This window comes from Panthera pardus, unplaced genomic scaffold (assembly GCF_024362965.1).
Source record: "Panthera pardus isolate Hobbes unplaced genomic scaffold, ASM2436296v1 HiC_scaffold_1, whole genome shotgun sequence".
Taxonomy (NCBI): Eukaryota; Metazoa; Chordata; class Mammalia; order Carnivora; family Felidae; genus Panthera; species Panthera pardus.
The window spans coordinates 12,574,755-12,601,583 of NW_026526654.1; the positions used below are offsets into that span (position 1 = coordinate 12,574,755).

The 26,829-nt window shown below is 44.2% G+C and overlaps 1 protein-coding gene across 3 annotated transcripts in view; it reads right to left on the reverse strand.

Moving 5' to 3' along the window:
* The window catches only part of MYO16 (myosin XVI), a 609,969-nt gene that overhangs the window by 133,898 nt on the left and 449,242 nt on the right, over positions 1–26,829 (reverse strand). For all 3 annotated transcript variants that reach the window (XM_053889237.1, XM_053889213.1, XM_053889198.1), the window contains exons 24-27: positions 13,204–13,279; positions 7,945–8,120; positions 5,448–5,528; positions 5,002–5,207 (exon numbers count right to left, since the gene is read on the reverse strand). In XM_053889237.1, coding sequence (XP_053745212.1) covers positions 5,002–5,207; positions 5,448–5,528; positions 7,945–8,120; positions 13,204–13,279 — 539 coding nt within the window. The remainder of the gene's footprint in view (positions 1–5,001; positions 5,208–5,447; positions 5,529–7,944; positions 8,121–13,203; positions 13,280–26,829) is intronic.

Here is a 26,829-nt window from a genome sequence, read left to right on the forward strand (position 1 = left end):
GGCCAACCCTGGAGTGATGCCGTCCCACTGTCCCCTGCTGACCACAAATGAGTCCACAGATGAATGAGGGGCTACAGCCCTCAAGCTTGCCACCCCACAACCAGAGCTAGATTCCAACACATTTCCCTCCTGTATCTGGAAGAAGATGAAAACATAGAGGCTAGTGCTCCGAGGAGGGCAGAGATTCATGCCACTAAAGTCTGGCACGCGCCTGGATTTCTGCTGGACAGCGGGATTAGTTGCAATGTCCCAAGCACACAGGGCATTAAAGAAAGCTCTGGAGAATGATGGCAGGGCACCTGAGAAGGTACAAGGTACCATTGCTCTAAGGACTCCTCAAAACAATTTCCTCAGCATTGCCTCATACTATTCTTCCCTTGATTCTAGAATTTGGAAAATAAAAATGATGGTATTATATTATTCAACGCACTGAACTCACATATACTTACTGGGGAGAGAGGAGATAATAGAAGTTTATATGCACAGGCATAGCTATGAAAGATTCTTTTTTTTAGCTTTTTAATTAATTTTTAAATGTTTATTTCTGAGGGGGGGGGGGCGCATGAGCTGGGGAGGGAGAGATGGAGAGGGAGACACAGTATCTGAAGGAGGCTCCAGGCTCTGAGCTGTCAGCACAGACCGCGACGCGGGGTCTGAACCCACAGACAGGTGGGATCATGACCTGAGCTGGAGCCGGATCCTTGCACGTTCTCCCTTTAAGAGTATATGGGCGTCGTTCTGGTACTGGCTACTATCAATGGCTTCTCCTAGGGGGAAAGATCTGGGTTGGTTGGCAACTGTTTGACCAAAAAAATGCAAGGGCTGGGATGTGCCCTTAGTTCCAGGCCCCACTGCTAGGACAACTTCAAGCTTCCTTTCTTGCCCCAGGAAGTGTGAGCTGTTGACTAAGAGGTCTGAATGGTTCTGCTGGAGAAGCAGCGAGGCCCTAGACATGTGAGCGAAGAAGCTGTCAGCCTGGCTAACATGATCATCTTCTACCTGGCAGTAGCTTCTAGAAAGACCCCTAGCAAGAACTGCCCAACTGAGCCCAGTTAACTCACAGAACCAGGAGAAATAATGAATTGTCGTTCTATTCCATGAAGCTTTGGAGTGGTCTGATACACCGCAACAGATAAACCGAGCAGGAAGTGCACACATTCGGGGCGCCTGGGTGGCTCAGTCGGTTAAGCGTCTGACTTCGGCCCAGGTCATGATCGCACGGCTTGTGAATTCGAGCCCCACGTCAGGCTCCAGAGTCTGGAGCCTGCTTCAGAATCTGTGTCTCCCTCTCTCTCTGCCCCTCCCCTGCTCACGTTGTCTCTCAAAAATAAATAAGTGTTAAAAAAATTTTTTTTAATAAAAAAAAAAAGTAGACACATTCCCACTCTTTGTTGTGTGTTGTATAGTACCTCCTATGAGCAGAACAATTCTCCACCGTATTCCTTGCTCCACCTTGGCTTTGGCCAAGGGACTGCCTGAAAGCAAGGAATATAAGGTAGTGACAAAAACCACAGCTGGACAGAAGTTGTAACAGCCACTTAGACCTTTTCTCTTCCTCCTCTGACACAGAAAGGGCACGTCCTATGTCTCAGCTCTTCCTGGGCCCATCATGAAAAGGAGCCCCCGGTCAGAGCTGGTCGGAGCTCAGGTGTGCTACGTCTAAATCACAGTCAGAAGAGGGCAAGCGAGAGATAAACCTTTGCTGTTGCAAGCCATGGACGTGGGGTTATATGCTCATGAGAGCGAGCCCTTTGTAATGCCATCTGAACAGTCTCACAAACCAGAGAACCAGACCAACATCAGGGAAAGTCACTGAGACAGAAAAGCACACGAGATCTTTCCCGTTCAGTTTCACAGAGGGTGACTGGCATTCTGTTAGAGCCCAGGCACGCAGTGACACTGGTGCCCCATCCAAGGAGCCTATGGCCCGGGGAGGGCTCACTACTTAAGTATTTTCTGTAAAGGGTCAGAGAGTAAATGTTTTAGGCTGTTGTTTGCCAAGAGACAAGATTGAGGATAGTACGTGGCTATGCATGGAACCATTTAAAATGTAAAGGACACTTTTAGCTGTCAGGCCATATGAAAGTAGGGGACACGATCTGGCCTAGGAGCTGTAGTTTGCTGGCCTCTGGTCTAGTGGTTGACGTTGGTTACATGAGGGGCTATTTCCAGGGTGCATATAATAAGTGTATTACACGAGCCCTTCCTGAAGCTTAGAGTAAGAGACACAAACCAATCTGAGATTTTATGAAGCATTTTCTGAAGGAAAGAAAGCCTGAGTGGATCTTGAATATCCACTAAATGCTGCTGAGTAAATGTACAAAAAGGTAGAAAGGATGAGTTTTTGAAACCACAGGTTATGTGCACATAAACTGTATTTCCTTCCATTAACACAAGAGTATTTTATAAGAAGAACAAGCACCCAAAACTTCCCAATATAACTTGTCCAGGTTTGCTACATATAGACACCGTAGGGACACTCTACAAACACAGATATCCTAGCCAGCCTCGACTGCCATCACAAAATACCACAGACTGGGCAGCTAACCAAAAAAAAAAAACAAAACAAAGTTTATTTTCTCATAGTTCTAGAGTCTGGGAAGTCCAAGATCAAGGTATCAGCCAACTTAGTTTCTACTGAGGTCTCCTCTTGGCTTGCAGAAAGCCGCCTTCTTACTGTGTCCACCAAGAGTATCCTCTCTGATGACTCTTCTTATAAGGACACACCAATCCTATCAGATCAGGGCCCCAATGCCAGTTTCATTCTGAAAACACTGATTAGATACTTGTAATGCACAGGAACTGTTACTGAATATGAGATGGTCCCTACCTAGAAGCCCTGGGACATGTGAAATGCTGTACTTTATTTTAATTTTTTTAATGTTTTTATTTATTTTTGAGAAAGAGAGACAGAGCATGAGCAGGGGACGAGCAGAGAGACAGGGAGGCACAGAATTTGAAGCAGATTCCTGGCTGTGAGCTGTCAGCATAGAGCCTGACGCGGGCTCAAACTCACAGACTGTGAGATCGTGACCTGAGCCAAAGTCAGATGCCCAACCAACTAAGCCACCCATGTGCCCCTGTACTTAATTTTAAAAGATATTCATCTCCTTTGCTTTTATGCTCTTTTCATAGAGATAAACTCAATTCCTGGTTGAGTCTATATGTCAAACTAGACTTGGGAGAATACAAAGAACAAAGGTAAAAACCATTTTCCAATCATTCTATTATATGCTATAGTCTACACACACACTCACGCGCACACGCATGCACAGACTCATGCACACACACATTCACACACACACACAGCCATGGTCACCACCCTCCTCTGGGGGGTAGGGCAATTCAAATAGCCGCTTATTTTAGTCAGCAGCCTCCTCACGCTGGTGGCTCAAGTGGAAATTCTAGACAACAAAGTGTTACATCGCTTTTCTTAAATGAATGTTTTGTCAAATGGATTTTCCATACTAGTTAATTGGTTGGTTTAAAACATAAATGCTAGATTTTATTCTTGTAATATTGATAATATTTTATGCCAATGTCATTTAAAAATTTCACCTTTTTTATACAGGATTACCAATTTCCCTTCCTTCCTTCCTTCCTTCCTTCCTTCCTTCCTTCCTTCCTTCCTGTCTTTATTTCTTTCTCTCTCTCTCCCTTTCTTTTCTTCTCTTTCCTTTTCTTTCTTTCTTTTTCTTTCTTTCTTTCTTTCTTTCCCTCTATTATTTTTTAACTGCCTAAAAAACAAGCATAGTCCTTATTTCACCAGTGGCTGTGTTCCAATAAAACTATATTTACAAAAATAGGTGGTGGGCTAGATTTGTCCCATGAGTGTAGTCGGCCAACCCCTGATCTAAAAAATATTTTGTTCATAGACATAGAGGAGAAAATAATCACACATATATGTTCTTTTAAGTAAAAATTGTTAGGTAAACATTATACACACCAATTTTAGAAATCTTTAACGGCAAGGAAATCCCCTAATTTAAGGTTTGTGGTTTGTGGAAACCATGAAAATGGTTTCCAAGGTATCAAAGTTTAGTAACTTTTGTTTACTCAAGCTGGAAGAATATACTTAAACCTTGAACAAGACAGGTTTGACCTGTGTGGGTCCACTTACATGCAGATTGTTTTAGATAAATACGGTACAGAAATGTAAATGTGTTTTCCCTTCCTTATGGTTTTTCTCAATAACATTTTCTTTTTGCTACCTTACCTTATTGTAAGAATATATTATATAATGCACATAACTAACAAAATACGTGTTAATCCACTGTTTCTGTTATCAGTAAGGCTTCTGGTCAACAGTAGGCTGTTAGTAGGTAGGTTGTGGAGGAATCAAAAGTTACATGTGGGGTTCCAAGTGCTTGGGTAGAGGTGTTCCTAACCCAATCCCCCACTGTTCAAAGAGTCAACTTATATCAGGGCGCCTGGGTGGCTCAGTCAGTTAAGCGTCTGACTTCGGCTCAGGTCACGATCTCACGGTCCGTGAGTTCAAGCCCCGCATCGGGCTCTTTGCTGACAGATCAGAGCCTGGAGCCTGCGTCAGATTCTGTGTCTCCCTCTCTTTCTGCCCCTCCTCTGCTCATACTCTATCTCTCTCTGTCTCTCAAAAATAAATAAAAAAAAAAAAAAAAAAGAGTCAGGGGCGCCTGGGTGGCGCAGTCGGTTAAGCGTCCGACTTCAGCCAGGTCACGATCTCGCGGTCCGTGAGTTCGAGCCCCACGTCAGGCTCTGGGCTGATGGCTCGGAGCCTGGAGCCTGTTTCCGATTCTGTGTCTCCCTCTCTCTCTGCCCCTCCCCCGTTCATGCTCTGTCTCTCTCTGTCCCAAAAATAAATAAAAAACGTTGAAAAAAAAATTAAAAAAAAAAAAAAAGAGTCAATTGTATAAACAGTAAAATCAACGCCCGAAAGAGAGAACAAAACAGAAGATCCTTGCGACAGTCTGGTCAGAATGCAGGGCTAAGCAGTACATACAATGTCTCAAGAGCAGAATTTACCTTGACAGGAAATCCGAGAAGGAAAGGCGAACAGGGTATCCATATCGGATAATCTTCACCATGTCCAGGACTCCGATATATTGTAGTTGAGCAGATACATAAAAATTATCAAAGGTATCTGGCAGCCTTGAGTTATTGGGCTTGATGCAATGAACAAAGTGGGGCGTGCGCTTCTGAAGTTTTCCGATAATATCTGCTAGAGATTTCTAAGGAGAGAAGCAAAACACAACTGATTCTCCAAAGAAGACACTGCCTGAAAATATAAAGAGTTTATCTTCAACCCACAACTCTTTTATTTAGTCTGAATTCTCCGTGGTGTGTGTGTCCGTGTGTGAGTGCTTACTGGTTTCCAAGCGGTCAAAAATGGGGGGGGGGAATGATGCAGAAACCCTCTACAGTTGACAAGATCTAAATCTAAATTTTGGAAAACCGAAAAGTCCACTAACCCTGAGTTGTGATGCAATCGTGACTGGACCTCCCCATTCTAGTCTTTGAAGAAACGAAGAAGTTCCTTTCTTTTTTAATAACTGTAATGAAAATAAAAAGAAAGAAAGGGTGAGCGGATTTATTTACGTAAGTATGTATTGACTGATTTTTAATTGTAGTTGACATTAGTTTCAGGTGTACAACATAGGGAGCGATCTTAGTAGTATTTAACTAAATTGCATTTACAAGAAAAAATTTACCCTCCCATCCACGTAAATTCACTCAGACTGTAAAAATCAGTACCAAATGAGTTTTCTGCGACGGTACTGTGAATTGGGGAAATTGAAACTGCACGTAAAAGAACACCATTCCTGCCAGCCTTTCAAGTACACAGAAGTTGTCGTCCTGTATCTATTTTAATTTTGAGAGTAAACATCGACCCTGCCTTGCTGGGTAGCACAGTCCGCGCACCTGGGAGCCCTGGGTGTATCATCACTATGCGTGTTCATCACGAAGCAGCAGGCTTACCACCAAGCCAAAGGATACTATTTTATGCTATAAAGGTTTGATGTTCTAACAAGCGCTGGTTTATTCCCTTAAGTTTAACCACAATCAATTTCTTCCCATTCCTCCTCTTTTTTTTTTAACTACTAAAAGGAGTTAGTAAATTATCTGTCTGAAAAATGGCAACAATTTGTGTTTTCCTGGATGAGTAATTATATATGGCTCTTAAAAGAAAAAAAAATCATATGTAGCAAAGATTAAATGATAATGGAGATAAAAGAAGTCAGTGGAAATGGAGCCAGTGGGTAAAGAAATAAAGGGCAGAAGGTAATTAATTAAACTCCACCAGGGGTTAAAAGGAACCGCAGCCACTAATGTACCATTTGCATTTCACAAAATCACGCAGACTCAGACCAACGTATCTATACATCCCAAATCATTTATGTTACAATAAAGAGGTCTTGGTAGGAGAAGAGAGCCTGATAAAAGACTCTTGTCAATGTGGTGCTATTGCTACCATGACAGCAGCTGATTTCCTCCCGTTGACATGAACTGTCAGGCTGGAATGACCCATTGTAACTGACAAGGGAATGTAAAAGGAAGCAATTGGTCCAAAACCAACTGGTTTTCTCCAAACACAAAGCCAAGTGTGATGCTCAGTTAAACAGTGGTAGAGCCCTACGCTGCCAGTCACAGGGCTGGCCGTGCAGAGATGCAGCCAGTATGAAGGGAAGTGAGGAATGGAACACTTAAGGAAGAATCGTAATAAATAAATCTCCATCCCTTGAAACTGAACGCTCAATTTCCCTTTCTGGGTGGAGGAACCACTGTGAATTATCTTCGTTTTGCAGTCCTTTAGGGAAAAGACTAATGGCATCTATGCCTGGTAATGTTTAATAATTAAGGTTAAAAATTACAGTGTAGAGGTGGGTGGTGATTTCTTGCTCTCGATTTCCAGCATGATTGAGGAAGGAAGGGCCAGAAGGTTCAGTGAAACCCTCAGGAGTAGAGATCTTCCTTACAAAGAGTAACCCTTTGTCTTTTTTATGTAAAAAATGCTATTTTGTATGCAGTGAGATTGAATTCCTGTGATCACACAGGGCAGAAATGACTATATCAGAGGATCTCTAATTGTAGGGTCCATTGGCTAAACACACACACACACACACACACACACACTTATTTCTAATATGTTATATACATCTTGCCAATCTTCTAAAATAGAGCTGATTCTAATTATGGTTTCATTTTAATTGGTAAGTTAAGTGTATTCTAACAATCTACAACAACCGAATTTCTAAAACCGATTGTCCTGGACAGCTTCCCAAACAGATTTCCCCTCTCTGCAGTTTTGATGGAGACAAGCAAAACAAACCAGGCTACCGTCAGGCACTGAGTCCTTAAAGATGCCACATTTCCTACCTGTTTCCTATCCATTTGAAACACCCCTGCTTAATTTTTACTTCCATGGTACAAACAGAACCTCTATGTTGTGAGTGTAACTGCACGTGTGGAGGGCAAGTCCACACTGGAAGTGAGGATGATAAGAAAGTACGTTTGAAATCTACAAAGTCTACAAATATTCCAGCACCTGAGAAATACACAAGGTCTGTAAGAGAAACCACAATGTACTGTTTGGAGACCTGAAGCCTCAGCAGTGATTAATGTCAACAGAATAAGGTAGCTAAGTTTCTTCCCCGGAAGGCTAACGTTGCTACAGTCACTCCCCATTCGTCAGAGGGACAGTCACAGAGACGAGGCATAAACAGGATGTTGCAGAGACAACCAATACAATTACTAACGCTCTACTTGCTATCGAACTTTCCCTCTGCTGGACTCTCCCATCATGTTTCCTCTGTCTGCTGGTTCTATGTCAGGCAGGCAACCTGTCTTTCATTTTAAAAATCAAATGATTTATTTCCATCAGTTTTCAAGACTGCATTAAAAAAAAGAAGAAATAAACATACTGAGCAAACTTCAAAACAACCAAACAAGAATCATAGAAACTCCTACCTTACTAAGTTCTAGATAATTCCTGTTTTCTCCAATAACTGAAGAAGCCGTCATCTTCTTACTGAGCAGGGCACATTTATGTCCTCTGAACTTAAAAGAAGGATAGGAAGATACGAGGGATCCTGTCTGTGACAGTTTCGACTGGAACAAGTGATTGATCACGACATTTTCACTGGCTAGGAAATAAATAAAAGCATATCATGAGTGGCATTAAAATCAGTATTTTTTTAAAAAAATTTGTTAACGTTTGTTTTTGAGACAGAGAGAGACAGAGCGTGAGTGGGGGAGGGGCGCAGAGAGAAGGAGACACAGAATCCAAAGCAGGCTCCAGGCTCTGAGCTGTCAGCACAGAGCCCCACGCGGGGCTCGAACTCACGGGCCGTGAGATCATGACCTGAGCCGAAGCCGGACGCCCAACCGACTGAGCCCCCCAGGGGCCCCCAAATCAGCATTTACATGAGCAGTAAACACCCCAGTGCTGCTGCCACTACAACTTTCCAAGTGCAAGATGTCACTGAGGGGGTCTGTCTTCCCCTTTGCCCCTATTTTGTTTTCCCCACCGTTCATCGTAACACTTGATGAATTCTGATCTTCCTCTTGCCCTTGGCCAGGAGTCTTAATCCCGGGTCTCCTGTCCTGTACTTGAGCACCTGGCCCTTGGTTCTCTAACTGAGCAACACTCGCTGCTCTCGTAGCCGTGGGAGCCACACCTCACCTTCTAGGGTCTCCGGGCCTTCGGTGCCCTTGGCCAAGTCCTGAAGACCTGTGGCTTCGGCCAGCCGCTCCCCATCCCCAGAAACACACTTCCTCGGATGTAACCCGTCTCCGGGTGGTATTTAAACACCTGTGGGAGACCCTGTCTCATTTGGTTGTATCAGGTGTCAGGGGAAAGAAATGCCCTCTTTTTTCTGATCCAGTTAAGCTACACATGTAAAAAGCTGATATATTTCAGATGTTACGTTATACAAATTCTAATACATTTTGGCTACAAATTGGAATAGCACAGTGAAAACTGTATGCGGCGATTGGAAATCTAGAAGGCACGTTTCTCATGTCCCCTATGTCTGTATGTAGATAATCCTCACGCTTTAGTTTCCTTTTCTACAAAGTGACCATCACATACCCACCTTGAGGATTATACAGGATTAAAGTGTGAAATAATGTGCATATCATTTGGCATCCTGCTTACCTATCAGCTAGTGAGCAGTGGTCAGTGGCAAAGCAGTGTTCCTAACTTTTCCACATCCAGATTATTCTGCTTGCTCAGGCTAACATACTTAGTGGCAATTCGTACAAAGGAAAGTCACCACATTAATAAACAAACAGGGAACCAGGGAGAAGTGTCAGAGAGGAGGGAGAAACAATTATGGAATGCAGGAAGCAAAAAGGGGCTCTGTGGTACTGGATGAAAATTAGAGCTCTCAGGATAAATTCATGATTGTTAAAAAATTTTTTAAAAATGTTTATTTATTTTTGAGAGAGACAGAGACAGAATGTGAGTGCGTTAGGGGGAGAGAGAGAGGGAGACACAGAATCCGAAGCAGGCTCCAGGCTCTGAGCTGTCAGCACAGGGCCCGATGCGGGGCTCGAACTCACCAGCCGTGAGATCATGACCTGAGCCAAAGTTGGACGTTCAACCAACTGAGTCACCCAGGCACCCCAAAATTCATGATTTTTAATATAGGGCTGCATCTCTGTCTGTTACCTGTATATCTTTAATTGTCTAGTTCAGAAGGGGCCTAAAAGCAAGGACAATCCAGTAGCAATGAGCTCACAAGCCCCCAGCCTTCAGTGTTCCTTAATACCATTCTTCTCTATGATAAACCTAAGCGTGTCAGGCACACAGCTGATTCTGAGGCGTAGAAGATGATCCCAGAACATTTTGGAAGGCAGGACTATAAGACAGTGCTAATAAAGATCATGAGAACCTGAAAAAGAACGTAGGGGCTGGCTTGAGGGGATTCTCACTGGCCACGTCTTGAGCAATTTTAGCATCAAAATAAAGATAGTCATAGACTGTGATTCACTGAATGAAAAAGAATCCATGAGTCCATACTGATAGCAGTCTAATTCATCAATGAATGACCAAGGGGAGATCGTACAGTTGAATGTTACTATTGATGGGAAAATTGGTGGGGGGAGCAGAAAATCACAATAGCGCGACCATAAGAGGCATCATTGATTTAGGCAAGAATCATTCTTGCACCCCAGCCAGCAGATGATGGTCTGACAATATTTCCTTGCCTCACCTCCCTCACAAGCTACTTATCAACTACAGAGTAAAACAGCAGCTTTCAATTACGGAAGCCGGAAGGATGCCCCCTTAACAAGGCCGTGCCACCAGTAGGGTCTCAGACTGTCACTGTGTTCTCCAAACAGGAGGGGCTGAGGACCCTCCAGCACCTCTGTGGGGTTCCCACCGAGCAGGGACGGGCTGACACCCACGTGAGGAAACTGCAAATAAATCCAGATTGAGGGACAGCCTTCAAAATAACTGGCCTTTAGGTTTTAAATGTTAGTCACGAAAGAAGAAGAAAAGCAGAGAAAATGTCCCCGATGAAAGAAGACAGGAGGGAAATGGCACTCAGTGCAGTGACTGGCCTTGAACTGGGGGGAAATCATTGTGAAAGACATGGCAGGGGTAAGCGACACAGAGATAGGAACTGGGGGTTAGACATTAGGATCGTGTCAAGGTTCAGAACTCTGATAGTACTGATGTTTTGTAACATACTGTCCTTGATCTCAGGATGCATACCAAGGTGTGTCGGCAGAAAGATGCCTGTGGCTTACTCTCAAATGGTTCAGAAAATACATGTACACACACACGCACACACACATGCACAGGCACACAGAGGGAAGGGACGGGGGAGTAGAAGACAGGGTGGGAAGATGGGAGAAGATAGAGGAAGAGAAATGAAGAGAGGAAAGTAAATCTGGGGAAGGGCATTTGGGTGTTCTTGGTACTAATTTTGTAATTTTAAACTTGAAATCGTTTCAACATCACCAGTTTATGTTGGACTGGGAAGCATCCCCTGCAGGGGTCTACAGACATTATCACATCGAGTGTCTTCCTGCCAGCAAATCGGGATAAGCTAACTTTGGTGTGCCGTTTATGAGCAGGTTTGTGGAGACGCTCAGAGGTAAAAGACACAATAGCTGTTGACCAGGTATCACACAAACAAAGGTATGTTTGTTCAGATCCCGCAACAGACCCTACCACCTTCCCCATGTGTGAGTTTTTGATAATATGAAGACTGAATTAGATACTACAAACAAAGTACCTTGCAAGGTACTCGAAAATAAAAAAAATAAAAAAAAACAGTATCTATAAATTACACTTGCTTTTAACAATTACTTACAACATCAAAACATTTTACAGATTAATAAAATACTATCATAACCATGCCTCTTTTGTTTACATGATAGAATAGGTGAGCAATCATGGCCTGTGGGTCAAATCTGGCTCATGGCCTGTTTCTGTAAACAAAGTTTTACTGGAACGCAGACCTGTCCAATTGTGCTGTCTACACCTGCTCCCTCATTATAACAGCAGAGTTGAGTAGTTGCAACAGAGACCTACAGCTTGCAAAGCCTAAAGTGTTTATTCTCTTGTCCTTTATAGAAAACATCTCCCATTTACCTATAACAAGACACTGTAAATTTCATCCTCTTGTTCAGACGTACCTGCAGCTGAAGGCACTTGGAATACAACAAGACTCACTTCCTTTTTCTTGGAGCTTATTAGCAAGTGTACACAAAAGAATGACTTTAAAATATAGGGACGGTGTTAAGATAAGCAGATAATCACAATATCACTAACCGCCAGGGGCGCCCGGGTGGCTCAGTCAGTTGAGCCTCCGAATTCAGCTCAGGTCATGATCTCACAGTTTGTGAGTCTGAGCCCCCTGTGGGGCTCTGTGCTGATCGCTCAGAGCCTGAAGCCTGCTTCTCATTCTTCTGTCTCCCCCTCTCTCTGCCCCTTCCCTGCTCATCCTCAGTGTCTGTCTCTCAATAATAAATAAATGTTAAAAAAAATAAAAATAATCTGATATCACTAACCACCACATTCTCTTTCAAAATATATATTCTATTGCCTGAAATACAAAAATAAAGAAGGCACGGCACCGACTTCAAAAAACACGCTATAGATTAGATCTTCAAAAAATATATGACTTGAAAGGTCATTTATTTATATGACTCCAAATGGAAGTTGACATCATTAAAAACTAGAAGGAATATATTTGCAATGGTAATTAGTAGGGTCAACTATTTCAATTCTCTCTTTCTACATGATACTCTTTCAATCTCACGCCTGCCTTCCCCACCCGTCTCCGTTTCAGGAGAGCTCGGTAAGCAAAGGTCTGAGAGACAAGCAGAGTAATTCCCTGTGAAAAACTACATTGTGCATCCGCTCTGCTTGATTGGAGGTAAGTATGTGCCTCAAACCAGCGGTGACACGGATGTCTTGTTTCCAGCTCGGAGTCACTTAACTATCTCATGAAGGTCTATCGCTCTCAGGGACCCCGTTCATTTAGAGCAACTTACAGCACAAAAGAGGATATATTTTGATCCACTGAACAGGTTGTTTGGAAAATGAGAAGCCCTGCAGAACTGCTAATAAGAAAAGAATTGCTAGAGGAGGCAGAAGATACATACTGGTTCACACAAACGCACCACATGTAAATGCCATATAGTAACTTACATGTTGCATAGAAACATACATGCGCCTAAAGTGCTAAGATGCACTGAGTAGAGGGGCCTATAAATTTGCACTGATACATGCATCCACGCACGTATGTGTGTGTATATAAATTTGTACACTCCCTCTGCTCCGTGGGCTTTAATTCTTTATAACTGAAAGTACGTAAGAATAAAATACCACCCTTAGGTGTGCTCCAGAGTCATCTTAAGTAATGGAATTCACCCTGCTGTGGCCTAAATAATTTTGGAAGCTGTATTCGTCTTCATTAGTCGTCACAAAAGAGCTTTTTTATATTCATATCGCTAGAGTGGTAAAGGTATTTTATATTTCTATCTGCTAAAAGCTTTGTTAAATTATGGTTTCTACTAGACTCCAAATTAAATTGTAGCCAATGTCCAGTGTGGCAAGATCCATTCTTTAATATTCTGGGCTTTAGGATGTAAGAGATATTTCAATTATTCCGTAGCTGGTGGCATATTACCAAGGACAATGTTCAGAGACGGAGAGACGGAGAAATAAAGAATGTGTGGCATTTTAACCATAGGGGGAAAACTTACTTTTCATTACAAATAGAAGATTCTGTGAAAGGGAGTCTTTATTTTTTTCAATTGCTCCGACAATTTCATACGTTACCTATAATAAAAGAAAATGGCATAGTTACTAATGTTTAAACATGGCCACCAAAATAATTTCCTTTAAAGAATAATTTGACTCAGAGGATGTTTTCAATTATTCATTAGAGAGGCGTGTCAGGTCTTCAAGTTCACGTTACACACAAGTTCAAAGCTCCCATCCAGGTGCCGTCTTTCTGCACATGAAAAAAGGGACACCCCTCCTGCTCTAATTTTCCAACTCCCCCTTCTGACTGCGAGTTCAAGAGAACATGGTGGTGGCTCCCATTCATGCAGGCCCCCTTTATTCTCGAGGACCCTACCCTACTCAGAAAACTCACTAAACCAGGAAGGAGGACTCCGCCATGCCTGGGGAAGGAGGAGTGATTTCGGTTTGGTAAATTCAATGGTCTCTTTATTGAAAAGGTCATTTTGGATCATTTAAACACTTAATCTGAAGTCTTTAAAATCAAGAAAACATGGGGCACCTGGCTGGCCAGGTCAGTAGAGCACGAGACTCTAGATCTCTGGATTGTGAGTTTGAGCCCCATGTTGGATGTAGACATTATTCAAAAATAAAGTCTCTTAAAAAAATGAAGAAAACGTAATGATTCTGAATTAAACATATAAACACAGACCCTCCCCCCCGCCCACACACACACACACACACACGACTACCTGATTTTCTCTAACAACATTCCTTGCTGTTTTTGCTCCTGTTCTGGCCTTGTTTTGTAATGGCCATTTCTACATCCTGCAGTAAAATTCCTGCCGTACCTTAAGGGTAGTTACTATAGACTGTTCAGCTCTGTCTGCCCCCCATACTTAGCAAAATGCCCTGTCCATTGGGCACATTTATTTATTTGTTTTTGTTTCAAGTTTTTATTTAAATTCACGTTAGTTAACACACAGTGTAGTATCGGTTTCCGGAGTAGAAGTGATTCATCAATTCATCAGTGATTCATCACATCCATACGACACCCAGTGCTCACCCAACAGGTGCCCTCCTTAGTGCCCATCCCCCATCTAGCCCATCCCCCACCCACCTTCCCTCCAGCAGCCCTCGGTTTGTTCTCTACAGTTAATAGTTTCTTATGGTTTGCCTCCCTTTTTTTTCTCTTCCTCCCCCTACGTTCATCTGTTTTGTTTCTTAAATTCCACATATGAGTGAAATCATAGGATATTTGTCTTTCTCTGACTGATCTATTTCACTTAGCATAATACACTCTAGCTCCATCCATGTCATTGCAAATGGCAAGATTTGAGAAGATATTTTCAAATGACATATCTGATAAGGGGTTAGTATCCAAAATCTATAAATAATTTTTCAAACTCAACATCCAAATAATAAACAATCCAGTTAAGAAATGGGCAGAAGACATGAATAGACATTTTTCCAAAGAAGACATCCAGATGGCCAACAGACACGTGAAAAGATGCTCAACATCACGGACCATCAGGGAAATACAAATCAAAACTATGATAAGATACCACCTCACACCTGTGAGAATGGCTAAAATTAACAACTCAGGCAACAACAGATGTTGGCGAGGATACAGAGAAAGAGGATCTCTTTTGCATTGTTGGTGGGAATGCAAACGGATGCAGTCACTCTGGAAAACAGTATGGAAGCTCCTCAAAAAGTTAAAGATAAGGGTGCCTGGGTGGCTCAGTTGATTAAGTTCAGGTCATGATCTGACGGTTCATGAGTTCAAGCCCCACGTCAGGCTCTGTGCTGACAGCTCAGAGCCTGGAGCCTGCTTCAGATTCTGTGTCTCTCTCTGCCCCTGCCCCGCTCGCGCTCTGTCTCTCTGTCTCTGTCTCTCTCAAAAATAAATATTAAAAAAAATTTTTAAGTTAAAAATAGAACTACCCTACGATCCAGGATGGGACACATTTATTTTTTTTTATTTTTTATTTTTTTAAACATTTATTTATTTTTGAGACAGAGAGAGACAGAGCATGAACAGGGGAGGGTCAGAGAGAGGGAGACACAGAATCTGAAACAGGCTCCAGGCTCTGAGCTGTCAGCACAGAGCCCGACGTGGGGCTCGAACTCACAGCCCTCACGGACCGCGAGATCATGACCTGAGCTGAAGTCGGCCGCTTAACCGACTGAGCCACCCAGGCGCCCCCAGGATGGGACACATTTAATAAATATTTGGTGAAATGAACAAAAAGGTTGTGTTATATTATGACCAACTATAGCAAAACAGGGTGCTGTCCATTTCATTCAAGATTGTGCTGTTGAGTCTTTCATTTTCACAAGATCATGTGCTTTGGAAAGTTTTCACGAATGGCCCCGGGATGTGGAGACATGGAGAAAAAGATAAAGGCCTCCTGTTAAAACTAAAGTTCAAAATTTCTCAGTTGGGAGACTCCAGCTGGTCAAGTTCCCTGGAAAACAACATCTAGTACACACATCCAAGTACAAATAAATGCTCAGCGAGGGCAGTCTGACGCTCGTAGGAAGCGTGGGGTTTAGCACAACTTCATACTTTGTGTAACATTAGCAAATCTTGAATTACTTTGTGCTATTTTGTGACGATGTCACTCTCAGGGTCTTTCTTCGTGTATGAAATAATACTCTGAAGGGCACTCCAAGTCTGAGAGCATCTGACTAGGGTTGGTTGACCACATATGGACAGGATTTCGATGTACAGCTCAACACAAGTATTAGACACTTCCCACAACAGCATATTTCTTTATCATCACAATATAATAATGCAAATGACTGAGAACACGTAACGTAAAATTGGCATTACTGGAGTGTTAACGTATCGTTCTAAACAATATTTTTTTCTGGGTCCCAAGTCTGGAACGAGATACTTCCTCAAGAAGCCCTTGCGTACTTGAGGAGAAAATCAAATGAGACTCCCTCCTGAACCCTGGAGGTGATTAGCAGCACATTATTGGGGGGGGGGGACTCAATGTTTCTAGTTTTCAGTGGATGGATCCAAGAAGTATACACACCCAACAAACACATAGGTGAGTGTTTAATTTTTTTTCTTTAATCTCAACAATAAAATACAACCAGATTCCAAATTTGGTCTCTGAACCATGACAATTTCTTTACATCAGTGACATTTACTATTGGCTTTGTCAAAGGCAATCTGAAAATCTAAATAAATGATACCCACTCGTGCCCATTTATCACGTCCATATATAACCTGCTACAAACAGCTTAAAATATTTCTGACTTAAGCTTTTAATTTTGAGATACTTGCAGATCCCCATGCGGTTGTAAGAAATAAAACAGACAGATCCTGTAGACCTCTCACCCAGTTTCCTCCAATGGTGACATCTTGCAGAACTATCACGACCAGGGTAGTGGCATTAATGCAATGACATTAATGCAGGACATTTACCTCAGCGCACAGATCCCACGTGCTGCCCATTTATGGCACACTTACCTCCCCCAAATCTGTTGAACATGTTGGTATGAGTCTGCTTCTGGGCCCTTTACTCTGTTTCATTGATCTGTGTGTCAATCCCCCCCCACCACTGTCTTGATTACTGAAGTTTTATAATAAGACACTAAATTAAATGGATGAATTCTTCCCCAATTATTCTTTATAAAAATTGTGTAACCTATTCTAATTTAGTCACCATTCCATATAAACTTCAGAATAACACTGCCTATCTCTATCTCTATGCCTCGACAAATTTTTGCTATGATTTTGATCGGCATTGCATTAAACCTGGGTTGCGATTTGGGGAGAAGGGTTACTATGTTGACTACTATGTAAGTTACTATGTAACTTACATACTATGTATGTTACTATGTAAGACTACTGCCCATACTGTCTTCTAAGCCGTGAACATGATGCGCCTCCTTCTATGCAGCTCTCTGGGTTCTTTCATCAGTGTTTTGTGGGTTTCAGCAAACATATCGTCTGCATGCTTTGTTAGATTTATACCTCTTCACATTTTTTAATGAGCGATTGTAACTGTTATTGTATTTTTAATTTCAGTGCTCCTTATTAGAATATAAAAGTACAATTGATTATTTTGTGTTTATGCTGTATCCTGTGACCTTGCTGAACTCACTTATCGGTTCTATAAGGCTTTTTTCCTTTTTTAGTAGATTCCTTGGGATTTCATACACAGACAACCACATCATCTATAAAGAGGGACAGAGTTATTTCTTCCTTTCCAATATATCTGCCTTTTCTTCCATTTCTTGCCTTACTGAACTTGCTAGGACTTCCAGCATTGTGTTTAATAACAGTGGTGAGAACGGGCATCCCTCCCTTCTTTCTGATCTTGTGAGCAAAACACTCAGCTTTTCACCATCAAATACTATGTTAACTGTAGGATATTCGTAGATGTTCTTTATCAAATTGAGGTTGTGTGTCCTCTATCCCTATTTTCTGAGTGTTTTTATCATGAATGAATGCTGAATTGCCAAATGCTTTTTCTGCATCAAATTGATATGATCATGTGACTCTTCTCTTGTTTAGCCTATTAACATGGTGGGTTATCTTGACCGATTTCAAATATCAGACCAGCTTTGCATCTCCAGAAAAAGAAACAAATTATTCACAGTGGATCATTCTTTTCATACATTGTTACTTGCAGTTGTTAATAATAATAGTCTTTTTGCATATGTGTTCATGAGGGATACTGGTCTTCAGTTTCCTGTGTCTGTGTGGGTGTGGGTGTGGTTGTGTGTACTGTCTTTGTCTGGGTTTAGTACTGGCCACTACTAGCTTCATAAGATGAACTTAGAAGTGCTCTCTCTTCTATTTTCTAGATAAGACTATGTAGTTACTGTTAATTTTCCTTTAAACGTTTGGTAGAATTCTCCTGTGAAACCACCAGGGATTCCAACTTTCCTTTGGGGAAGATTTAAATTACAAATTCATTTCCTTGATGCTTATGGGGACATTCAGTGATCTCTTGCATTGGGTCAAATGAGGTGGTTTGTGCTTTTTGAGAAATTGGTCCATTTCATCTAAGTCGTTTGTGACAGTTGGGTGTCGTATCCCTTCTGATCTTTCTGATGTCTGCAGGGTGTGTGGTGACATTTCTGATACATTGCAGCTTGTGTCTTTTCTCCTTTTTCTTTGTCATTCTTTCTACAGGCTTGCCATTATTTTGGTTATCTTCAAACAACCAGCTCTTTGTTTCATTGATTTCCTTTAACTTGTTTCAATTTCATTGATCCCTGGTCTTGTTACTGCCTTCTCTTTGCTTGCTTTGGGTTTACTTTGCTCTCACTTCTCCAGGTTCTTGAGGTAGGAGCTTAGATCACTAAGACTTTCCTCTTCTCTCACATGTGCATTTAGTGATATAAATTTTCCTCTCGGCAATGTTCCTGCCGTGTCTCACACAGTCGGTACGTAGTGCATATTTTCATTTTCATTCAGTTCAGCACATTTTTTTCCATTACCTGGAGACTTCCTTTTTGATCCATGGATTATACAGAAGGGCACTGTTTGGCTTCCAAGTATTTGGAAATTCTCGTGGCATCTTTCTGGTATTGGTTTTTTAATTTGGTTCTATTGTGGGAGGTAAGCCCACTCTATATAATTCCATTCTTTCTGAACTTCTTTATTTTTTATTTACGACCCTGCATGTGGTCTTTCTTGATACACCACCCTGAATGTGGTCTTTCTTGATACATGTTCTGTTGGAACTTAAAAAGCAGGCATATGCTGCTCTCATCGTCGTAAACGTTCTGTAAACTAGTAGAACCTGTTGGCTGACTGTGCTGCTGAGTTCTTCTCTGTCCTTTCGGAGATCCTACGTAGATGTCCGGGCACGTGTCCAGAGCAGGGCGTCAAAGTCTCTAGCTTAAACTTCTGTTTCAGCTGGCTTCCTTTCATGCCACTCAACAGCCTTGTTGCTGCCACGTGGGAGAAGTCAAGCTCTCCATTCAACCACCTCTGACAAAGAAGAGGAGGGCACTCTCGTCACTGCTGGGCAGAGAGGTGCTCTGGTCTCTTGTGCCCCTCGTCCTCCCTCCCTGGCTTCAGGGTGAGCAGGTGGGAGGGGCTGGCATGCCCCTTCACTGCTTCCTATGTGGGCTCCACCGAGGGGGTTTGGGAGAGGGGAGCTGTGGCCAGGTTAGCTCTGGGTGGTGGCGAAAGTCCCGGCCCCCGACAAGGCCTCCTCTGACATCCCCCTCCAGTAGGGAGGTGGGGGGATAACACAAATTCAGAAACTTAGCACAATACTAACATCTGACCTATGCCTAGCCACCTCAGAATTGCATGCCCTACAAGGAAACTGTATTTTAACAAATGTAACTAAATGGCTGTGTTTGTTTTTGCTTCAAAAAAAAATCAAAGAAAACAAGGTGGTCACAATGAAAAATATATAATCGAGACTAAAACAACACACATTTACTTTACTTTTGTCCTAAATGGACACGAGAATGTGAAGTTAATTTTGAGAACAAATGGAATATAAGAACAATGATCACTCACATCGGATCCTAATCAATCCTCACCATCTGCAGGAAGACGTCCATGTCATCGAACAGTATCTCTGATCAATCCTCACCGTCTACAGGAAGATGTCCACCTCGCCCAACAAGATCACCAGTCGGTATTCACCATCTGCAGGAAGACATCCATCTCACCCGATGAGATCTCCAATCAATCCTCACTGTCTACAGGAAGACGTTCACCTCATCCAACGAGATCTCCAATCAATGCTCTCCATCTGCAGGAAGACGTGCACTTTGCCCAAGGAGATCCCCGATCAATCTTCACCGTCTACAGGAAGATGTCCACCTCGCCCAACAAGATCACCAATCGGTATTCACCATCTGCAGGAAGACATCCATCTCACCGGATGAGATCTCCAATCAATCCTCACTGTATACAGGAAGACATTCACCTCATCCAACGAGATCCCCGATCAATCCTCACCGTCTACAGGAAGACATTCACCTCATCCAACGAGATTTCCAATCAATGCTCACCATCTGCAGGAAGACGTGCACTTTGCCCAAGGAGATCCCCGATCAATCTTCACCGTCTACAGGAAGCTGTCCCCTCATCCAGCAAGATCCTCCCACATGTGACACATTTTCTTTGCACTGTCCTCCTTTCGGCCACACTGCTGCCAAATCCCTCCCTTGGCGCCCATCCTGCCTTTCCCTTTAGCAAACTCTCCAGCTCCTCCAGCTGCCAACGGCCAGTCTGGTGCTCAGGCCCGACGCCTGGCATGCTGCAGGGGAGAAAGCCGCAGTCTTCCGGGACAGCATGCCTGCTGAGTTCCAGCTTCCACAAGTCACGACGCCTGGAGGGTAAGCAGGTCAAGACGCTGGGCCTTCACGACTTCTCATCTATAGAACACGGGCGGTAACGTCAACCTCTCTCCGCGTCCTTCTCCATCTCTGTCTGGCTCTCTCAAGGTGATTTTGAAGACAAGTGAAAGAGGTTGTTTGCACTTAGCTTTGTACCATATCTATGGTTTTCTAGACAACACCCCCCATACCTCCTTCTAATGATCACCTGTGCCTTCTTCTCAGACCCGTTCCAGAACTTTTTACCATATTGACCTGAGAAAAACTCATGAGTCCTGGATGTTATCTGCTCAGTGGGCTGTCCATCCCATAGCTGTAATTTCGTCAGCCAGCATCCGCGTATCACTTCACAAAGGAATTGCTTCCAAACATAGCAAGAGTGTGTGGAGCACGTCAGCCACGTACAGCTGGGCATCTGGGCCTCTAGGAGGCAGAGGGGCAACAAGGGCATAGAAGAGAAACCACAGAAACCGGAAGATCTTAGTGGGACAAACACCCCTGGCTCCCAGAATCCAAAGGGAGGCGAGTCTCCAAGTCTGGTTAAATGGACAGAGAAATGTCTATGAGAGGTAAACGACCAAGGAGAGACTCAATCTGTCCTGGAAATCACACATGGCTTTGTGAGATTGTGATGTCACAAGGACAGATCAAGGTCTGCCCTCTCAGCTGTGTCCCCGAGGCGGAGGGACTGATGGACAGGTGCTGCGGGGGCTGCAGAAAGCAGGTGGGAGGCAGAGGCCTTTCTAGGTCACTCAGGATGGGTGGCTGTCTCTCAGCCATGCCTTGCCTTTCCTTGCTGGTTTATTATTCGGGGATGAAAAGAGAAAAACATCAAAGTAGCAAAAGATAGAGGCCAGTCTACCCTTTCAAATACATTTTTTTTTCCTTTTTCCCCTCTGTCTTTACATAACTGGACCTCCGACTTTTTTTTTTTTTTTCCTCTTAAGGATTGGGAGATAGGATTCATGCTTTAAGTGGCGGCGTCCCTCATGCATGTAATAGAGACATTTATATGCATACGGCACAATACAAATCTTTAAGGAAGCTGTCACGTCTTTAAAGATCTCCTTTGGAAGGAGTCCACTCAATGAAACGACTCCAGAAGACCTAGCATTTTGCTTCTGTTTCAGCAGTGAGCAAGGCTCCTGCAAATGCTTCGGTGTGGGGGGCTGAAGGAGGGGATGCGGTGGGAACCAGGGAGCAGGGGCCGTGCGCCGCTCTCTGGAAAGTACTTGCTGTAACACTCCGGCACTACACTACACACAATTAAGAGACAGATTACGTTAGCTATATATGTAAAAAAATAAAGCTTTCACCATGGCTACGAATCACGCCTCATCCAGCTACCTCGTTTCCTGGGTCCACAAAGAAGACTTAGGAAATGCCAACCACATGCACTCTCTTCCCGACTGAAGGCTGCCATGCTCATTGCTTGGTGAAATCGCCAAGGAACCCGAAGCCAAAGGTGGGAGGGCTCCTGAGCACCTACCATGCACTAATACCCCCAGTGCCTCTGCAAACATGCTTCGCAGATTGCCCACCGGAGGACATTCTCTGGGGCTGAATACACACCACATACTTTAGACTCCCTCCCGGGCCTCTTTACTCATCACTTGTGGGAGTGGAACCAAGGAACCTGCATTTCTCACTCGCTCCCAGTTGATTTCTGGTGCACCTTCAAGTAGGAGAATCACGGCTCCGGGGATCGGTGGCCTAGGCTGCTCTGGGAATTTCCATGCGATGCTGGCAACGAGCAAGGGGGCCCAGGGATGGGGTTTGCAGAGAAGTGTTTCCTGGGCATTTTAGATATAGAACAGTGATTCCAGTAGATATTGGCATATTTTAAAATTGCCGATCAGTTGAAAATGAGACTTACACTATAATTATATGCAATGCCAACCTTTCCCCTCCCCCCCGCCCCCCACTTAGGATAGTTAGCATTTTGTAAACAGCTGTGAGCTCCAGAGACAGGAGTTTCAATTATTTTTATCTGAGACAGTAGTGAGAGAACTCGGTGCTTTTCAACTGATTGTCGTGGTACCCGACTGAAGCCACAGCCCGTGCTGGCAGTTTGGGGAAATGAGAATAAAAAGGGCGTGCTACCGCAGAAGGGGGGGACGGACCCAGGGTCCTAAAGAAGACTTCTCACTCTAGTTTCTACCCACCGACCTAAAACACACTTATGGGATGCCCGGATCCTTCGCTGCAGGCACGGCAGCTTCTCTGAAAATCAGTTCCTTCTTTATTCAATTTAATGTTCACTGGGGCCAGTTCACACTGAAGTTTGGTGATTTTACCAGCATAGCCCACGATACAGGAAATTATTTTAAGGGAATGGGAACGGGCTATGCATGAACAGAGTAAATGGGCACAAGTAGATAGCATCTACTTACACGTTCAGATTGCCTCCGATGTGGCTAAGGGCCAAGGTGACCACATGCAGTCTCCATCAGATTGAGGACATTGTCAGGGTTCAAAGACTGCATTTGGAAAAACAAATCAAGGAAAACAGCTAGGGGCAAGTTTTTTTATAATCTTTTATATTTTACAAACACCTTATAAAATGCAACACACGTGTGTTTATAAAATTGGGAAAATGATAAAAATAATCAAGTGAAAATAAAGTAAAAAATCCCTTTTCTCAGAGAAAGCCAATATTAATCTGTCATCTAGCAAATTGATTCTTGTCTATGCACGCTCTTCAAGAAAAAAAAGGACTGGCCACACATTGTGATGTGATTGGGGATGCCCTGTCCTATTTACTTGCACAGTCTGCTGGCCGGGGAACTGCCCTCGTCTGCCCAGCAATGGTCAGACCCAGGCCTGTAGCCAGGCTGCAGCAGGAGCCACAGGCTGGAGAAAAAAGAGGGGAGAACCCTCAGAGAGACCGTTCTGTCCCAGCACAGTCATTCCGTTCTTAACCCCAGAACCCTCTCTCCCAGGCCCCAGTTCTCCTGGGGCACGCTGCCCTCAGCGACAGCATCCGGGGTATCTCCTCTTCCCTTCTTTTTCTGGTCTCAGAGGTGGTAGTCACTTCCCCTGGGACAAGTCTCTGGTCACCTCGATGTCACTTGTCTGTCTCCATGTTGCCTATGGAAGCTATTCTCCGTACTCTGCTCCTTCTCCTTGACTATTTGGTGCAGTTTCCCCTCCAGACTGCACCCCGACTGACTCCCTGCCCCCAGCCCCCCTGTTCCCAGGTGCTCACTCTGGCTATTCCTGTTTTGGTGCTAATGGCTCAGATGCGCCCACCTGTTCTGAAGCTCAGGAAACGACAGGGATAGATAACCATGTTCATCACTGTGCAAAGCACCTGAAGAAAGAGAACAAAACTTCGAAGGTGAAAAGAAAAGCAAAGAGAATGATGCAGGGCCTGGCAGGGCTGAGAGAAGGCAGTGGAACAAAGCGCTAAGAACTAGTCATTCCCGAAGGACCGTGTGTGCCAGGGCATCTCATGTGTGCCCTTACGTGAACCCTGTGGAGTGAGCACAGTGGACCTCAGCACCCGGACAGGGATGTGCAGCCTCACGGGTGAGAGGAGGAGGAATGAACACAAGCAGACACTGCACTGTAGGCTGGACACGTAACTGTGACAACTCCCAGGCTTTACTGCAGGCGGGATCAGGAGTGAGCAGACAAGCATCTAGGCACCAGGCCACCGTGGAAAATTCTCGGGGGACCTTTCAGGGCCTCGCTCAGAGGTTCGCTACTGAGACTGCTGGTGTGTTCATTTCCCTCCACTTTCACTCTTATCTAGCTAAGACATCGTCCACAGCCTGCACAAAACACACGGCATTAGAATGGGGCAGTTTTCAACAGCAAGCACATTCTCCTTAGGAAGGCAGTGAGCTAAGGACAGACCAAACTGTTAATTAGATTATCATATAAATAAAGCATTTCTTTTTAAATTTTTTAATGTTTATTTATTTGAGAGAGAGAGACAGAGACAGAGACAGAACACAAGTGGGAAAAGGGCAGAGAGAGAGAGACACGGAATCCGAAGCAGGCTCCAGGCTCCGAGCTGTCAGCACAGAGCCCGACGCAGGGCTTGAACTCACAAACCGCGAGATCATGACCTGAGCTGAAGTCGGATGCTCAACTGACTGAGCCACCCAGGCGTCCTGAAACAATGTATTTCTAATATGGAAATCTGCATTCCCACAAAGTTGAAGTGTTAGAAGCTAAAGTTTCTGTAAGGGAGCCACCTTCAGTGACAATTCAGGCATTCCAGGATACCCAGATTAGAGCATGGACAGCTTTTGTGAGTTTCTGGCGGCACTGGTATTCGATTTATGTGTATGTGTGCATTTACTTTGTCTGTCTATCTATCTATGTATCTATCTATCACCATCTATCTAGTGTAACTGATTTATATATCTAGGTCTACCTCTATGGATGTATTGATCTCTGGCTCTCATACCTAGTTCGAGATCTCTTGCTCTCGTACACAGTAGTAATTGCATTAGCCCCATGCAAATATGGCCGTAAATGCTTTTACAGTTTCTCCCCCTGCCCGCTAAGCTTCAGGGGAGAAGCACAAAAACAGAAATGGGCAGGTGATGGGGGCGAAGGAACAGCCCCTGCTTCGGGGACAGGAGCTCTTGTCTGCTCTCGAACGTGGAGAGCACAGAACATATTATATATATTTTTTAATTTTTTAATATTTATTTATTTTGGGGAGACAGACAGAGTGCAAGCAGGGGAGGGGCAGAGAGAGAGAGAGAGAGAGAGAGAGAGAGATACAGAATTTGAAGCAGGCTCCAGGCTCCGAGCTGTCAGCACGGAGCCCAATGCGGGGCTCAAACCCACAAAGTGCAGGATCATGACCTGAGCCAAAGTCGGACGCTTAACCAACTGAGCCACCCAGGCACCCCAAACATATTATATTTCTGATGATCTACAAAGGACTTGTGGTCCATAAGCCCAAGTCACATGACATCCTGGCCAAGGGGACGCGAGCTGGGGCTGGAAATCATGGAGCCCAGGGCAGACAGCCTGTGTGAATGAACACCAGAGAGCAGGGCCAGGTGGGGGCAGGCAGCCCAAGGGCTCAGCGGCACCTAGTGCCCAGGGAGGGTGTCAGAGGTCCCCAGCGTCCCAGCATCTCAGAGACACGTGAAAGCACGGGGGCAGGGCTAGTCCCGAACCCTGAAAGGTGTGGTGACTGTAGGAGACCACGCAGCACAAGGAAGGAGACAAGACAGGACTCCCGTGGCGGCCACTGCACAAACCGTCCTCTGTGGCCGAGGCTGGAGGGGTCTAACCTTTCTAATTACGATAACTAAAAAGGACTACCAGTTCTTCGTTATTGAACCTGGTCTGTGGGTGCCAGTGAAAGCTAATGAAGGGCGTCCTGTTACTGGACAGAGACCAGAAATCTCCCTGGAGCTGCCTGGGTTTTTATCTGCTTCCAAGGAAAAGACCGTTTCTGCTGAACATATTTTCAAATGTGGCCTGAGCCAGACATCAGATGGAATCTGATCACATCCCGACTTGCGTGTGCTCAACTACGAGGTACAGGAAGAGCAAGAGTGGTAGAATGATCGGGAAGATCTGGTTTTTTAAAGGAAAAGCAGACTTTCTTCTTCCAGCAGGGAGACATCAGCTCGGTGGTGAAAAGGCTTACAACACCAGTTTAGGGAAAGCTGATGAGGACGAGCAGCCGTCACTGCCACGAGCCTGTCTGTTATTAACACGAGGAAGAAGAGGAACCACATTTAGCTCTGAAGAGTGCCACCAGAGGAACAGAGAGAGGAACGAAATAGCAGCCGTGAACCCACTTTTAAGGAAAACTCCTCATTCAGTGCTTTATTGGTAAACTAGAGCGTCTCCCGTCAGTCGGTGGCAGGGGATGGGGGCAGTGGGTACGTACGTGGCCGTGAACCAGGGTATTGGAGCAAGAAGGGATTTGGATCCACATTTGGATTCTAGAGTGAGCAGTGGAGACAGGGGCGGGGGGCTCTGTATTTGGCAATTAAATGGGCTTCTGATTTTACCATGAGTTGACAAGTGAGGCAAATATGGAAAATCAGTTTTACTGTGTTATGTTTTTGAAGTGGGTTGAGAGGGAGGGGGGTGTGGGAGGTGGCTAGGGAATCTAGTGCCGTCGCTTCTGGATCAGCTCAACTGAAGACGCCAGCCAAGGAGAGGTCTTAACTAGCACATACGCAGGCGTGAAGCCCGCAGACAAACAGACGGGAGTTTCGGGAGTCACCTCATGCACGACACTGAATCATGAGGGTGTATAAAGTCCTAGAAGGAGACAGAAAATACTCTCCTGGGAAACACTGGTATTTGCGGAATGCAAGCAA